The sequence below is a fragment of the Ictidomys tridecemlineatus genome, chromosome 4, assembly GCF_052094955.1.
Source record: "Ictidomys tridecemlineatus isolate mIctTri1 chromosome 4, mIctTri1.hap1, whole genome shotgun sequence".
NCBI lineage: Eukaryota > Metazoa > Chordata > Mammalia > Rodentia > Sciuridae > Ictidomys > Ictidomys tridecemlineatus.
Window position 1 is genome coordinate 135,169,890 of NC_135480.1, and position 17,340 is coordinate 135,187,229.

Below are 17,340 nucleotides of genomic sequence, written 5' to 3' on the forward strand. Positions count from 1 at the left end.
TCCTTCAATACATGAAGCAAAACACTGAAAGAATTTAAGAGAAAAGATAATCCAACAATAACAGTTCAGCATTTAAATACCCTAATTTCAATAATAAATAGCAACTAGACAACAAGAGTAAGGAAATGGAAAATTCGAACATATCTGCAAAACTTTCAACCCAACAATAGCACAATACCTATTCTTGGAAAAGCCTCATGGAACATTCTACCAGATGGACAGACAGTATTTCAAGGATGTGAAATATGTCTCAAAAAATATAAAAGTACTAAAAAGACACAAGTATATTTTCTAACTACATAGAATAAAGATAAAATCTATATAAAAAAAGAAATTTAGGAAACTAAATAAAATTGGAAATTAAATAACAAGTCTAAGTAATGAAAGATCAAAGAAGAAATCACAAGGGAAATTCACTACTTTGACATGAATGAAAACAAAACATAACATACCAAAACATAGGATGTACAGCAAAGAGAGAGTTCAGAAGGAAATTTATAAATGGGAATGCCTATTAAAAAAGAAGATTTAGGGCTGGGGTTGTGACTCAGTAGGAGTGCTAGCCTAGCATGCACAAGGCGCTGGGTTTGATCCTCAGCACCACATAAATATAAAGAGATTGTTCTCACCTAAAACGTAAAAATACTTAAAAAAAAAAAAAAGAAGATTTAGAGTCAATACTTAACTCTTTTAAGAAACTAGGAAAAGAAAAGCAAACTAGATCCAAACCTAGCAGAAGGAAGAAAATAAAAGATTAGAGCAGAGAAGCTGGGTACAGTGGCATACACCTGCAATCCCAGAAATTTGGGAGGCTGAAGCAGGAGGATCACAAATTTGAGACCAACCTTAGCTACTTAAAGAGGCCCTAAGCAGTTCAGGGAGACCTTGTTTCAAAATAAAAAGTAAAAGGGCTAGGGATGTAGTTCATTAGTGATATGGCCCTAGGTTCAATCCCCAATACCAAAAGAAAAAAAGGGGTTGGGGAGGCAGAGACAAAGAATAAGATAAACAATTGTTTGAAAAGACCAAAAAAAAAAAAAAAAAAAAAAAAGACTAAAACACAAAGCACTAGGTAGGAAGGAAGATTCAAATGACTAATACCAGGAATGAAAGAGAATACTGCTACCAATTTTACAGAGATAAAAATACTATGAGTAAGTGTAAATTAACAAATTAGACAATCTAGATTAATCATACAATTCCTAGAAAGACAAAAACTACTGAAAGTGACTGAAGAAATAATCTGAGAATTAATAATTTAAAAATTTACCAGAAATAAAAGTTAGAGCCAATGGTTTCACTGATAAATTTTTTAACATGTGTTTAAAGAAAAATTAACATCAATATATTACAAATTCTTCTAAAATTGTCTGTGAGGACAATATTTCCCAAATATCAAAACCAGGTAAAAACAGTACAAGAAAACTACAGAACAATATCCCTTATGAATATACAAAAATACTATGAAATGAAATCCAGCATAATATGAAAAGGATTAGAAATCATATGAAGTGAATTTATTGCAAGTATGTAATACTGGTTCAACATATGAATCATTACTAAAATAGATCATATTAATAAAGGTAAAACAGTATCATCAAAATAAATGCAGAAAAAGCATGTAATAAAATCTAACACCATTCCATAATAAATACACTTGACTAGAATATAAGGGAATTTCCTCAACCATCATGATAAAGTATGCCTATAAAAAACCCAAATAGATAATTTGGACTTTATCAAACATTAGTAATGTTAAAAGACAACACACAAATAGAAGAAAATAGGGTTGAGTTTCCAGAATATATAAACAACTCTTACAACTCAACAAGAAATACCTAAATCCATTAAAAAAAAAAAAAACAGAAAAAAGGGATTAGAACAGAGAGTTCTTTAGAAAAAATATACAAATGACCAATAAGCACATGAATGATGACTGACATCATTAGTCATTAAAGATATGCAAATCAAAGCCTTCATACCTAATATGTTAGGTATTTTTAAAAAAGAATAAAAAGGAAGATTATAAGTGTTAGAAAAAAAATGTGGTGAAATTATAAATTTACTTTGCCTTTAAAGATGTAAGATAGTATAATTGCTATAGAAAAGTCTAACAGATCTTCAAAAAGTTAAATATAGAGCAGTCATATATTTTAAAAAAAATTTTAAATTTGTTCTAATTAGTTATAAATGATAGTAGAAGGCATCTTACCACATCGTACATAAACGGAGTGTAACTTCTCATTCTTCTGGTTGTACATGATGTAGAGTTATACGGGTTGTACAATTATATATGCACATAGGGTAATAATGTCTGATTCATTCTACTATCATCCCCAAAACCCCTCCCTTCATTTTACTCCCCTGTGTCTAGTCCAAAGTACCTCTATCCCACCCTGCCTTTATTGGGAATTAGCATTCACATATATTAGGGAAAACATTTGGCCTTTGGTTCTTTGGGATTGGCTTATTTCACTTAGTGTGCTATCCTCCAGCTATAATCATTTACCTACAAATGCCATAATTTCATTCTTGTTTAAGGCTGAGTAATATTCCATTGCGTATATATACCACAGTTTCTTTATCCATTCATCTGTTAAAAGGCAACCTAGGTTGGTTCCATAGTTTAGAGAAGCAGCCATATTGACCTAGTAATTCCACTTCTAAAACATAGGTCCACACAAATACTTGTACATGAATTTTCTTAGTGGCATTATATATATATATATACACACACACACACACACACACACACACACACACACACACACACTCTCTCACACAATAAAATATTAGGCATAAAAAAGGAAGGAAGTTTTCCCTTTTTGTTGTAACATGAATAAATCCGGAAAACAGCACAATGCTAAGTGAAAGAAGCCAGCTACAAAAAGGCCAGATGTTTTATGATTTCATTTATATGAAATGTCCGGAGTAGGCAAATCCCGTTGACTTCATATTTTTTGACTCCAGACCTGTGAAAGAATAAATTTCTGTTGTTTAAGCACCAAGTTTGTGGAAATTTGTTACAGTGGCCACAGAACACACACAAAAAATAGTATATAAGGGATTTCTCCACATGATTTCTCACAATTTGAATGTAAATCTGTAATTACTGCAATAAAAAAAAGGACTATGACACATGTTAAGTGGTATTCTAAGTGCTATGGAAAAGGACAAGAGCCACAACTACATTCACAGAGCTTACATTTAAGCTGTAGACATAAATAAACAAAGTAAAATATATAGTATGTTAAAAAGTGGCCAAAAGATAAAGAGACAGAAAACTACAGAAGGGAAGGGAAATATGAACTATGTGGAGTCAGGAAGGGATAGGAGTGGTCACAAAAAGTCTCAGTAGGAATATAATTTCTGAATAAAGGAATAAGTCCTGCTAATTACTGGGGAAAGTATATTCTAAGCAGAGCGGACTGAAAAAGTAAAGAAAGAGGAACATGATCTTCTGTTGTATACCACATCTGATTTTCAATTTAAACTTATGACATCCTCATGTAGGATTAATGGAGTGGGGGGGCAGGAATTTCCCTTTTCTCCTAAACCATAGTAAAAGCACCAACTGCCTGTTTCTTAGCTTCTGAAACATCACTTTTTCGATTATTCTCTAACCTCACTAGCTGTTCCTCTCTCCTCCTTTACTGGGTCCTCCTTATTGCCCTCACTTTGCCTAAGTGCCAAGTTCTTGGGCCTCTTTCATTTCCATTCTCATTCCCTAAGTGATCCCATTCAATCTCATGTTTTAAATACTTAACTGTAGCTTGGAAATTTCTCTTCAAATTCAGACCCTTTCATGAAACAACTATTTGGGTCTCCATCTGGATGTCTAAGTGGTAATTTAAGCTTAATATATTTAAAATAAACCCTTGAACTCCTCTTTACCTAAAAGTAACGATAAACCATTGTTCTAGTGAGTTCATACAAAAAAATCTCATAATTATCCTTGATGATTTTCCTTTCATATCTCATATCCAATTAATCAATTAATCCTATCTTCAAAATACACTCATAACATGACCTCCTCTTACGATCTCTAACACTACAATGGTCAAATCATATCATCTCTCTCTGGATTAGTGCAGAGCCCTTTTAAGTGCTCTACTGTTTGACCCCGGATCCACCTGTGGTTTATTCTTTGCCACCCATGTCATTCCTCTGGGTTCAAAACCTTCCAAGGACTTCGCTTCTTTCTTAAAAACTCTAAGTCCTTACATTGGCTTGCCAAGCTCTGTGTGATGAGTCCCTACTCATTTTCCCTGATAACATCTCCCAACGTCTTTGGGCTTACTAGTCCTGCTGTCTCATATAGGCCAAGCATACTCCTTCATTAGGACTTTTTACTTGCTTTTCTTTCTGCCTGGATTCTCATATGACTCTTACTTCTTTCAGGTCTCTCCTCAAATATAATCTTATGAGTTCACTGAAGTGAACTGACCCTGAATATTGTATTTATAAAACAGCAACTTTTCATCACTATCATTTTGGTTCTCCCATTTTGTCTTTTTTTTTTTTTTTGTACTGGGGATTGAACCCAGGAGTATTTAACCACTAAGCTACAATCCAAGTCCTTTACATATATTTTTTTATTTTGAGATGGACCTCAGTAAGTTGTTGAGGCTAGCTTTGAACTTGTGATCCTCCTGCCTCAGCTTCCTATGTTGTTAGAATTACAGGTGTACACCACCATGCCTGGCTGGTTCTTATCCTTGATCTACTTTTTCTTCACAGTATTTTTCACCATTTAGCTTATATTTACCAGCTACTTATTTTTGTAAGCTGTATCAAGACAGAAACATTTTCAATTACATTCACTGGTAGTTCTTTAAGTAACTGGAACAGATATGATAACTATATATTACAGAAATACAAAAAAATTTACTTGTGTATTAAGTAGCTTATTAACTATGTTTATATGATCTATTTACTTACTCTTGTCTTTCTTATCTGCCCAAATTGAGAGAAATATTAAATTCTTTCATAAATATTATATATAGGAAGGCTTATAATTTTATCAAAATTATAAAACCTGCTTTATAAAAATTGAGCAGATTTGTGAAGTGAATACAAGTTGAAGATTATTCTTAACTTTCTGGCTTATTATTCTTTTGATTATTAGAAATTGCCTTATTTATTCAAAAAAAGCTTTTTCTGCTTTAGAGTCTATTTCATGTAAAATTAATACATATATACTCTTCACAAATAATAAAGCAACAGAATGCTTGATGCCTATCATTCCCTTTCCAAATTCCATTTTATTATTTTATATTAATTGGGATCCAATTTTGCTTTTTTATATAGGCCAATTAGATTTATCCACTAATTTATATTTTCACCTTTGATTCTTCCTTTTGGTTTCAAAGTCTTTTTTCATAAGTATACCTTTGATAGTTTCAGTCTTCTTTCTTTTTTCTAAAAATGCTCTTTTTTTGCCTTTGATTTTTAAAAGTAATGTGGTAGAATACAGAAATACAGGTTTTAGCTAAATGACTGGTAAGTCTAGCAGCTCTGGGCAGATGCGTGCATAGCTGTTTTGAATTCCTTATGTTTCACTGCCATTTGAGTTTCTAATGAATGTGACTCCAGTTATAGTAAACTGAAGTTAAAGGTAAAGGAAACTTAGCCTCTTCCCCATCTTAATTCTAAATTATTATAAAAACAAAGACACACAGGAAGAGAAAGAGAGGATATGAATTTAACAGTTTTATAACAAAATAAGATCATAAAGGAAGGATGAGGATAAAATGAGTTTGAATCGAATATAAAATGCCATTTTTTACCTCTCAAAATAGAATACAGAATATTATATTTGCTAATTTCAAAACTGACACATAGCATTACATTAATATATTTCAATTAAGGTAACTAAAAAGCTTCTACTTGCTAAACCATTCTTGGGAACGGTTTCTAGGAATGAATGACAAGTAAAGGAGAACTATATAAATTTGAAATGACATCACAACAACTTAAAAAGAATCAAAACGAATTTGGAAGTCATATGTAATCTGCCATATTATAGTGTTCACAACTAAGTGTGCAAAGCCAAACAACAGGTATATTTCATTTCTCATAGCTTATACATTTTACCTCAAAGAGAATTATTTACCTTTTAATTCCCTGAAATGTACTGCTAGCCATGTCTATGATGCCTCCAGTTGGTCTGGTCACTGCTCCAACTAAACCTTTCCCAACACCTTTAAAGAAACCAGCTGCTCCTTCTTTTTGAGCTCCTAGAAAGAAAAAAATAATAAAGATTCAAACAATCGGACCAAGAATAAAAATAAGCAATTTGTTAAAGACTTTGATATATATATATATATATATATATATATATATATATATATAAAACCAAAAGCAACAATATTCTTACCTTTGATTGGTTTTGTAACAATTCCTGTAATGCCACTCACAAAACCCTGGAGGGAAAACACAAGTGAAAGTTTACAATACATTTATATGATGCTCTGAAGAACTAAGTATGGCTTAAACAAACAAACAAAAAAAATACAGAATTATTCATATATATATACCACTAAGAATTAACAAATTTCTTAAGTACTTTATTGAAACAATGTTTTTGGAGGCTACTAATATATTCTATATGTCATCACTCACTACTCTTAAAATATCCAAATAATAATTTAAGCATGAGAGTTATAAGACTATTCTTTTTTATTCATAGAATGTGGATTTAACAGGTATTTCCTAAAATGTTCACAACCCTGTGAAATTTCTTACAGAAACTAAGCCTTTTCCTCCACGAGTAATGCCTTCTCTAAGCCCAGCTGGTTGCTTATTCATTGCTTCTCTTCTCTTCTGCTGGTAGTCTTCATCCATAGTCATAGCTGCTACTCCTTTAGCCATAGCACTGGTGATTTTGGAGGCAGCGCCAGCTAATCCACCTAACAGAAGTTGTAATATTTTTAGTAAAAACAATATATCATTACTTTTCAGTATAATAAAACATAGCATTCTATTTCTTACCGACAGCTCCACCAACTAGTGCTCTAAGTCCTAGTGCCATTCCTTCCACAAACTCTTCAGGACCCTGGATAGCCCCCTGAAGTGACAAAAGAATTAAAGAAAAAAAAAGGTTATATTTACTTTTAAAAGTGAGCTTATTGATATAAATGAGGAAAGTGGTAGTGAGAAAAAGAATAAAGAAGTGCTGCCAGCAAAAATATAACACTGAAAGAATTTTCAGGGAAAATTTCATGACATTTAACATGTAAAGAATATATTGTTGGAAGCTGTTCCAAACTTAGAAAAGAGTTTGACAAGTCACCAAAATTTGGAAAAGATGCTCTCTGTGTTTTGTAAATTATATGATGAAAACAAAGCAAGCACACTTAAAACTACTCTTAAGTTTTTTAGAAAAGAAATAAAACACTTTAAAATTCTTAATGTTTCTAATGTTTTAATTATATGAAATATATATTATTTTTATTTCATTTTTTGTTACCCTATAGGGTATACATCTTATAAGTGAAAGCAGGAAAGTTCTGAATGTTTTGACAAAGTCTTCAGGGATCTAAACAATCATAATTTTTCCCACTGGTTATTAAGACTACTTTGCAAAATGTAAGCTTGTATGGTTATTTTGATAGTTCTACAGTTCTTTGCAAAGCAAGATTTGTCAAACATGATGACCTTCCTTCTGTTGCACTTTAAATTGTATCAATCTTTTGTATTTCAAAAAACCACTTAAAATCCAGTATATCTAATAAAATCAGAAGTTAAATATTTTGAGTAAAAAAGTAGAAACTTTCTTCCAACCTCCTCAAACCTTAAGAATGTTTGCTGCAAATTATCATTTTGTGTGTCTCCACAAATCTATTTACTTCGATAGCTCAAGTTAGCAAAAGAAATGCATTATCTATTCAAAAGTAACTTGATACATTCCACAATATAAGTGCAAATGTTTTACCTGGTAAGGTTCATAAAAAAATGCTTCCACACCTTCTGAAAATTCTCTAATTAAGCCAAAAGGATTTCCCAAAACATCAAGTCCAAGAATTAGTACATACATCTGCTTAATGGCCTAAAAATGAAATATGAACATTAATCAATTCAGATCATTAGACCTAATTCTCTTAACAATTACTTAGTATACATACCCAGTTTTCTGAAGATAACATCTTCACTACCAATTTCAACTCTTACTTTATATCACTCATTCATCATTATTCTGTTTTTAAAAAGCAATTCAGTATTACACTAATGAGATAATATATTTACATAAAGCTCTAGAATATTTAAAATACTTTCACTTGTATCATTATTTATATCAGTTGTTATTACCAGCATCATTTTATAGATTGAGTCAAATGATGCCCAGGGTCACAAAGTAAGTATATGGCAAAAGTGGGAACCAAACCCAAATAAATCTCGAGTCATCCCCAGTGATCTTTTCACTATACCATAGGTAATTCAGATGCTAAGTTATATCAGAAAATATAGAAATCTTTCTAGAGGTGGAAAAAACTATTAAAATAACATCTATCTAACTTAACAATTTTATATTAAAAACACCTTGTATTCACCAGTTACTAATAAATATAACGAATTACATAGCTGATATTTAATTTAATGAAGAAAAATTTATGTCATTTGCAGGAAAATGGGTAGAAATGGAGAGAGCATCATGTTAAGTGAAATAAGTCAGACTCAGAAAGTCAAGAGTCATGTTTTCTCTCATATGTTGTAGCTAGAGAGAAAGAAAAGGGAGAAAGAAAAGAATCTCATGGAAATAGGAGGTAGAGTAAGAAGAAGATCACAGGGTAGGGAAAGAAGAGGTACTGGTCAGTGAAATTAACTCAGTTATGTGCATATATGTATATGCTACAATGAAATCCAATATACTATAAAATTATTATGCTTAATAAAACATTTTTTAATAAAAAATTTTACTTCTAAACTACACTGATACAGAAAAGAATTTCTGAAAGTAGCTGAAAAATACAAGGACCAAAAAACCAAATGGGGGTTAGTTCATATTTCTTACTATAATTCTGGAAGGAAAAAAATTTTTGAAAGTTTGAAAATGGCCATTTACTTTCTTGACAAATTTATGGTATACATCAACGAACAGATACAGAAGGTTTTACTAGAGTATATCATTCTGTCCCTTTGTAAAATAATCTCAGACAAACCTGTTTTGAATAGTGTTTTATTACTTCAGACTGTAGTTCAGATGTTGTATGGAACTGATAGTTGAGTTCAAAAAAGGCAAGCCTGAAAAAAATATAAATATACATAGACACACACACATATACATACGTGCATATGCATGGAAAGAGAGTATTTTAAATATTGATACGGTTTTATTTTCTTTAGAATTTTTACCCAAATCTTTCCTAATATATTTTCCCATGTACATCTCTGCATTTCATAGCCAAAGAAAGTTTTAAGAAACTGATGAAATCTATAGATCTTACACTCTGGAAGTCAGCAGTAGGCAAATTTTCCTATAATTTAGGGGATTCACAGACCTTCTGGATCCCATTCATGGACCACTAAAACTGTTTCCTAGTTCTGTCCTATCATGGCACTCCCAGAAAATGGGTAAATGGCTGCTTAAGGATGGCTGGAGTTCAACTGCTGCTGGTCTTTCTTAATGGGCTGACAGGTGATGAATCAAAATCAGTCTACTTATAATACATTCACAAAATATGACTAATCCACTAATTGTGAAGCTCTATGCTTCTTAGTGTTGAATATGAGAGCAAAAAGATTAGATATTTCATCCTATTCTGCTGCCTTTAAATGTACATTCTTTATTTAACTGTTACCTAACTTCACCTAGGTTTAGAGTTACTTCTTATTACACTTATTTTCAATACTAACCTTATTCACCAGTTACACATGCTACCTGCAAAGTTCATTCTTTTTTTCTAAAAATAGAGTTTTTGAGTCTTTGGTCAGATGACTTAATAAAGAGCTTACATTCAAATATAAATTCTTGACCACCTGTTTAAATTGATCCCTTTATTTTCCCTATTATTGCATTCATTCTGTCCTAATTGAGACTTCAAGCACAATATCTCCGGGCAACCATGTCTTCTTAGAAATATTTCCAAGGCCAGACATTTTAAAGTATACAAAATTGCATGGATTACGTCAATTTTTCTTAAGAAAATTATTTAATAATTATTCTTTGATTTAGTTGTTAGGAGCAGATAAAATGCTTGATGTTACTTTGACTGCATTCCACTTAAACACAAAACCGCCTATCCCCCATTATCTACTACATACTATACATACTTTCTCATTTACAAAAATTTTTAGGTAAATAAAAAGGAATTAGTCATCAGTATACAAATCTGAATATTGAACATACTTAAAAACTACATCTTGTACATCTGTAAGGGTGGCACCAATACTCTTCAGTAAAAGATTTAAAGAATGAACTGGGATCAGTCCTCCATGATGCTCTGAATCTTTAGCTTCTTCTCTACCCGAACTCAGTGAAACACTTAAATGCAGCTAGAGACAAAGAGATACATATTTAAAAGTACTTTCTTCATACTGACAATTTTAATTTTTAAAAATCAGTTTAATTTTAAGTTTATTACACCATAAATAACATTTTAAAGTTACTTGGATTATGCCAAAATTAAGTAGAAATTTTAAAGAAACTTAAAATCCAACAATTTAAAATTATATGATATTTACTTTAATCCTATTCTTTTGACAAGCTTAGGAAAATATTTTTAACATTTGTTAATAACATTAGTAATCTAGAAGCTAAAGCTGTTGAGAATAACTCAAATATATCTAAATGTGTACATTTCAACCATAAGAATTGTTTAGTATGATGAAACTAGTTAAAAAGTACAATTGTATTGTACTGCATATATGTGCATATATATGTGAAATGATTTTAAAGTATTCTGTAACTCAAGGCATTTTTTTTTGTTAAAATCTAACTTAGATTTACTTTAATTCATTGTCCAATTTTAAAATCAAGTATACTTTGTAAAATAATTCAAAACTAATACACAATATATGAAAATTTAAAATTGCCAGCTTATAGCTTAACAGAAAATTAAAGTAAAATAATGTTAGGTCAAAATACAAACACATGCTGTAGGGTGATTCCACTATTATTTCCACATAAGTTCTTTGTTACTTATTTATATCTGTAATTATCATAATAGAGAATTTCTATACTATTAAAGAATACAATTTAAATGCTATATCACTCCTAAAAGATCAAATCTCATTGTTATTACCTAGATTATCAAGGACAATAAAAATAATTTGTTTTTCCCTACCTTGATAGGAGATATATGAAAATATTCATAGAGACTGACTTGTGATTGATCTACCAATGAAACTGTCTCATATTCTTCTTCAAAAGCTTCTTTATCTTTATGAAAAAGTTCAAGCTACAAAAGGAATATAAAGTATTTAAAACTGAAAAAATCTGCCTGTAGGAGATTTAAACTAATAGTTCACATATCTAAGAAAGCTACTCTATAATACCTACTCAAGAGTACTCATGATTAGAGGTTACTGCCTCAGAAGAGAAACTAAAATTTTTATAGTTAGAAAAGTTCTGTCTGATCACAAACTGGTAAGCATATCTTTTGTTTTCATTCATTAAATCATTAGAAGACACCAAGATTTTCTTCAAGTGACTACAGATCTTCTTTCAAAAGGCCACTAATCCATTTCATCAACCTACTCTGGGGCATATTTGTTTCTTTAAACACAATCATAATGGTTACACTTATAGAATGTTGGTACCTGCTTTACTGCAATCTACAGAGGCCAGTTAATATAATTTTGAAAAGAAGGAACTGATCAATTTACAATAGCTAAACTATGGAAGCAACCTAGATGCCCTTTAACAGATGAATGGATAAAGAAAATGTAGTACATACACTCAATGGACTATTACTCAGCCTTAAAGAATAACAAAATTATGGCATGTGCAGGTAAATGGATGGAGCTGGAGAATATTATGCTAGGTAAAATAAGCCAAACCCAAAAAACCAAAGGCTGAATGTTTTCTGAGAAACGAATGCTAATCCATAAAGGGGGGAGGGAGTGGGAGAGAATAAAGGAACTTTGGATTGTTCAGGGGGAATGAGAGAAGGGGAAGTGGGGTGGGAATGAAAAGGATGGTGGAATGAGATAAACATTATTATCCTATATAGTTGTATAATTATACTACAGGTGTGACTCTGCACAACGTTCAGCCAGAGGAAGGGGAAGTTGTGCTCCATTTGTACACAATGTGCCAAAATGCATTCTACTGTCATGCATAACTAATAAGAACAAATTAAAAAATAAAATGAAAAAAGAAACTCATGAACTCATGCTTAAGTTCACATAATAAACCTATTGCTAAAGCATCAAAGAAGAACCAGGATAAATCAAGCAAAAAAAATCCAACTACTATTTTAAAGAAAACATATAAAAAGAGTAATTTACTAAATGATACTGCAAAAACAGAAATGGATAAATCCAAAATGTGAAGAATTTTAGAGCATGAATGGATGAGTTTCTTCAACAATAAGTGGTTTCAAAAAGATGCAATGCATTAAACATATTTAAATATATTAATCAAAGCAGCCTGTGGACCAATTTTGGATCATGATATATATGATCAAATGTAAAAAGACAGTTTTTCAACAGTGAGTAAAATTTAATCATGGCATGTCAATTAGATAATATTACAGAATAATTTCTAAAGTTTTTACTATAACAATAGTTATGCAAAAAAGGAAAAAGAGTGAAAATAATTTTGCATGAAGTGATTATATTTTCATTTTTGATAATCACCAATACTTCTCTTCCAAACCCAAAGACATAAGTTACTTCTATGTGTTGAGAAGTAGCCCAGGAACTTGAAGATAAATTTGTAGAAATTATGCAATAAAAAAAGGGGTGAAGAAAAATTAACAGTGTCTCAGGGAAATATGGAATACCATTTATATAAATCAGAAATTGCTTTGATGAGATGTATATTTTAAGTTGTGGAGCAATCACTTAAAAAAACTCAAAGTTATGATAAGCACATTACTAAAGAAATTTAAACACTTCATAAGAAAATGTTCTTTTAATACAAAAGCAGTAAAGAAGGCAGAAAGGAACAAAAATGATGAACACATAGAAAACAAAAAAATAAAATGAAGGCTAAATCCAATTATATTAGTAACAAAATGTGAATGAATCAAACAATTCAATCTACAAGCAGAAATTATCAGAATGGATGTAAAAAAAAGTAAGACTGAGTCAGGCACAGTGGCACACACCTGTAATCCCAGCCACTCTGACCTTAAAAAAAATGGATTATAAAAAATTGCTGTCGTATTGTCATGAGCAACTAATTTAAAAAAATGCTGTCAATAATTTTATACCAATATATTAGAAAACTTAGATAAAAGAGACAAAATTCTTAGAAGTATGCAAACTGGTAGAAGTGACTCCAAAAGAAATATACCATCTAAATAGATCTACAATAAATGAAGGATTATTAAATTTTAATTTTAAAAAGTACACAAAAAAGAAATGTGGGCTCAGATGGCTTCATTGCTGAATTGTACTAAACATTTTAAAAACTACTAATTTTTCACAAACTTCTCCCCCCGCAAAAAAATAGAGGAGGAACAATTCTCAATTTATGAAGTCATTACTACTCTTGACACCAAAACCAAACAAAGACATCATAAGAAACCACAGATGAATATCTCTTATGAATGTGAATATAAAAATCCTCAATGAAATATTAATAAACTTAATCTAGCTATTTACATATGTATTATAAGAATAATGACATGTAAATGTATGTATAACACAATCAATGTCTAGAAAAAACTCAGTCAACATCATACTTACGGGTAAAAGACTGAAACCTTTCCCACTAATATTAGAAATTACAAAAGGATTGCTGCTCTCACTTCAGCAATTCACTAGTTAGTACTAGGGCAATTAGGGAAGAAAAAGTAATCAAAAAAACTTCTCATATCAGAAAGGAAGTAGTTGATCTACCTCTCTTCTTAGATGATATAACCTCATATTAAAAAATATGATAGAAACAATCATAACTAACAAAATAATTCAGTTACATTGTAGAAAATAATACATGTGAAAATCAATTTTATTTCAATATACTAGCAATTACCAATGAAAAAATGGAATTAGGAAAACAAACAACTTCATGCATAATACTGAAGAAAGAATATAATGCTGAGGAATAAATTTAATATAAGTAGCTGGGTGTGGTGTGAAAAGCCTGTGATCCCAATTACTTGGAAAGCTGAGGCAGGAGGACTGCATTCCAGGGCAGACTCAGCAACTTAGTAAGACCTCAGCAATATAGCAAGACCTTATCTCAAAATCAAAAAATAAAAAGGGTTGGGTTGTATACCTCAGTGATAGAGTGTGCCTGGGTTCAATCCCCAGGTCCCTTTACCTGCCAAAGTTTAACAAGTACAAAACCTATACTCTGAAAACTGTAAAACATTGTTAAAAGAAATGAAAGATCTATAAAATGGAAAACCATCTCATGTTAAAGCAGCAGAAGTCTTAAAACTATTAATTCTGTCTTAATCTATAGATTCAATGCAATACCTATCAGAAACCCATCTGAATTTTTTTGAAAGACTTGAGGAGCTAAAAATTTATATGGAATTCCAAGATTCAGTATAGCCAAAACAATCTTGGAAAAGAAGAAAAAGTAGAAACACCCATTTCTTAGTTTTAAAACTAATTACAAAGCAATGATAAGATAGTATTGTCAGGTAACAAGGACAAACAGAACAATGGAATAAAAATATGTGCCTATGGTCAATTGGTTTTTAACAAAAGTGCTAAGATTATTCAACAGAGGAATAAATATCTTTTCAAGAAATCACACTGAGTCAATTGGATAGTCATATGCAAAAGAATAGCTTAGACCCTGATATCATATGCAAAACTGAATTCAAAATGGATCAAAGACCAAATTTTAAGATGTAAAAATTTTAAAAGTTTTAAAACATAATGCTAAATATTTATGACCTGAGATTTGGCAAAGGATTCTTAGAAATGACACCAAAAGCATGAACAATAAAATAAAGAATATGGGGTTGGAGTTGTAGCTCAGTGGTGGAGTGCTCGTCTAGCATTGTAAGGCACTGGGTTCGATCCTTAGTACCACATAAAAATAAATAAAAAATAAAATAAATAAAACATGAGAAAATATTTAAGAAACCTATCTCTGATAAGAGATTAGTATCCAGAATACATGAAGAACTTTTTATAATTCCTTAATAAGAAGAAAAAAAGAACAAATATTAGGCAAAGGCATCTGAATGGACATTTCTCCATGAAATATATAAAAATTATTAATTAGCAAATGTAAAGATTTTCAACATTATTAATCATAGGTAATTTCAAATCAAAACCTCAATAAGAAACTATTATACACCCCACTAGAATAGCTACAATAAAAAAAAACACAGAGAATAATAATTGTTGGAGAGAGTATGGAGTAAATAGAACCCTCATATACTCTGGTAAAAATGACAAATGGTGGAGTCACTATAGGAAACTGGTAGTTCTCAAATAATTGAACATAGATATCATGTGACCTGGCAATTTCACTTCTAGGTATACATTTAATCCAGAGAAATAAAAACATATGTCTATATAAAACCTTATAAACAAATATTCGTAATACTATCTGTAACAGACAAAATGTGTTAACAACCCAAATTTCCATTACCTGATAATGGAAATATGGCATATTCATGTAATGGAATATTATTTGACCATAAAAGGAATAAATTACTAACACATGCTACAACATAGATGAACTTAGAAACATTGTGCTAAGTGAAAGAAACACTTCACCAAAGACAATATATTATATGATTTCACAGATATAAAATGTTCAGAATAGAAAACCTTTCTGAAGAGGCAAAAAGTAGAATAGCAGTTACACAGAACTAAGGCATTTCTTCTGGGTGTGATAAAAATGTTCTGGAATTAGTGGTGATGTCATACAACTTTGTGAATAAATTTAAAACCCCTGGGGCTGGGGATGTGGCTCAAGCGGTAGCGCGCTCGCCTGGCATGCGTGCGGCCCGGGTTCGATCCTCAGCACCACATACCAACAAAGATGTTGTGTCCGCCAAGAACTAAAAAATAAATGTTAAAAATTCTCTCTCTCTCTCTCTCTCTCTCTCTCCTCTCTCACTCTCTCTTTAAAAAAAAAAAATTTTTAAAACCCCCAAGTTTTATTTTTTAAAGGGTGAATTGGATAGTATGTGAAATATATCTCAATAAGCTGTTTTAAGGGAAAAATGTATCTGCCATGAAGTTTGTCTTTATCTTAAGAAATCTTTCTACGTGGGAAGGTAATTAAAGAGCCTATATTTCATCTAGCTTATCACTGTGATATTAAAGTCTTTCAAATAGTCACCAAGAAAATGAAACCTTTCAATTTGACTTATCCCTTTTTTTATCAAATATCCTGGTTGTACCCCAAATTTCTAAATTATCAATCCAAACAAAAACAAAGCAAAATTAACCCACAAAAATAAAAGGAAAAAAGTGATGTGACTATGACTGATTATCTTCTTTCTTCTACCATTTAGACTAAAACTTTTCCTTTGTCTTGCTAGCATCTAAAAATATGATTTTTCCCAATATACCCACCACAATTAAATAAGGATTTAAATTATATTTATTTATTTATTTTTTTTCCTTTTTGGTACCAGAGACTGAACTCAAGGGTGCTTAACCATTGAGCCACATCCCCAGACTTTTTAATATTTTATTTAGAGACAAGGCTTTGCTAATTGCTTAGAGCCTTGCTAAACTGCTGAGGCTGGCTTCAAACTTTTGAATTTTCTGTCTTAGCCTCCTGAGCCACTAGGATTACAGGCATGCACAACCATACCTGGCTTAAAATTATATTTTAAAGAAGAACACAAAAGCCATTTTAATATCTGTAAGAATTTATATTTTTTAATCCCCCTCTTTCCTTAGCCCATCCCATAAATTCTATTATTTTAAGTCTTACCTCTGTTTTTCCAGTTACCTCAGCTTCTGTCATGAGGTCTGCTAGAGCATATACAAAACCAAGATCTAACCTGAGATCCATTTCTTGAATCAATACTTTGAAATACCTAAATTATAAAGCAGAAAACATTTAATAAAATCAATTAAGGAAAAAAAGTATCAGATAAATATTAGAACTTTGAAATTTAGGACTTCTTAAATGAGTGAATAAAAAATAAATCAAGGCAATACTGTTTATATGAGCTACAAGCTCAAAATATAAAAATGGCTATAGAGAGGAAATGGATAAGTAAACTCAAATTTTTAAAAATT

The 17,340-nt window shown here is 31.0% G+C and overlaps 1 protein-coding gene across 3 annotated transcripts in view; it reads right to left on the minus strand.

Annotated features, from left to right (window-relative positions):
* The window catches only part of Vps13a (vacuolar protein sorting 13 homolog A), a 256,331-nt gene that overhangs the window by 46,331 nt on the left and 192,660 nt on the right, over window positions 1-17,340 (minus strand). For all 3 annotated transcript variants that reach the window (XM_005324116.5, XM_021725635.3, XM_005324117.5), the window contains exons 59-67: window positions 17,030-17,135; window positions 11,286-11,399; window positions 10,349-10,494; window positions 9,162-9,243; window positions 7,937-8,050; window positions 6,994-7,069; window positions 6,748-6,911; window positions 6,380-6,425; window positions 6,116-6,239 (exon numbers count right to left, since the gene is read on the minus strand). In XM_005324116.5, the coding sequence (XP_005324173.2) occupies window positions 6,116-6,239; window positions 6,380-6,425; window positions 6,748-6,911; window positions 6,994-7,069; window positions 7,937-8,050; window positions 9,162-9,243; window positions 10,349-10,494; window positions 11,286-11,399; window positions 17,030-17,135 (972 nt within the window). The remainder of the gene's footprint in view (window positions 1-6,115; window positions 6,240-6,379; window positions 6,426-6,747; window positions 6,912-6,993; window positions 7,070-7,936; window positions 8,051-9,161; window positions 9,244-10,348; window positions 10,495-11,285; window positions 11,400-17,029; window positions 17,136-17,340) is intronic.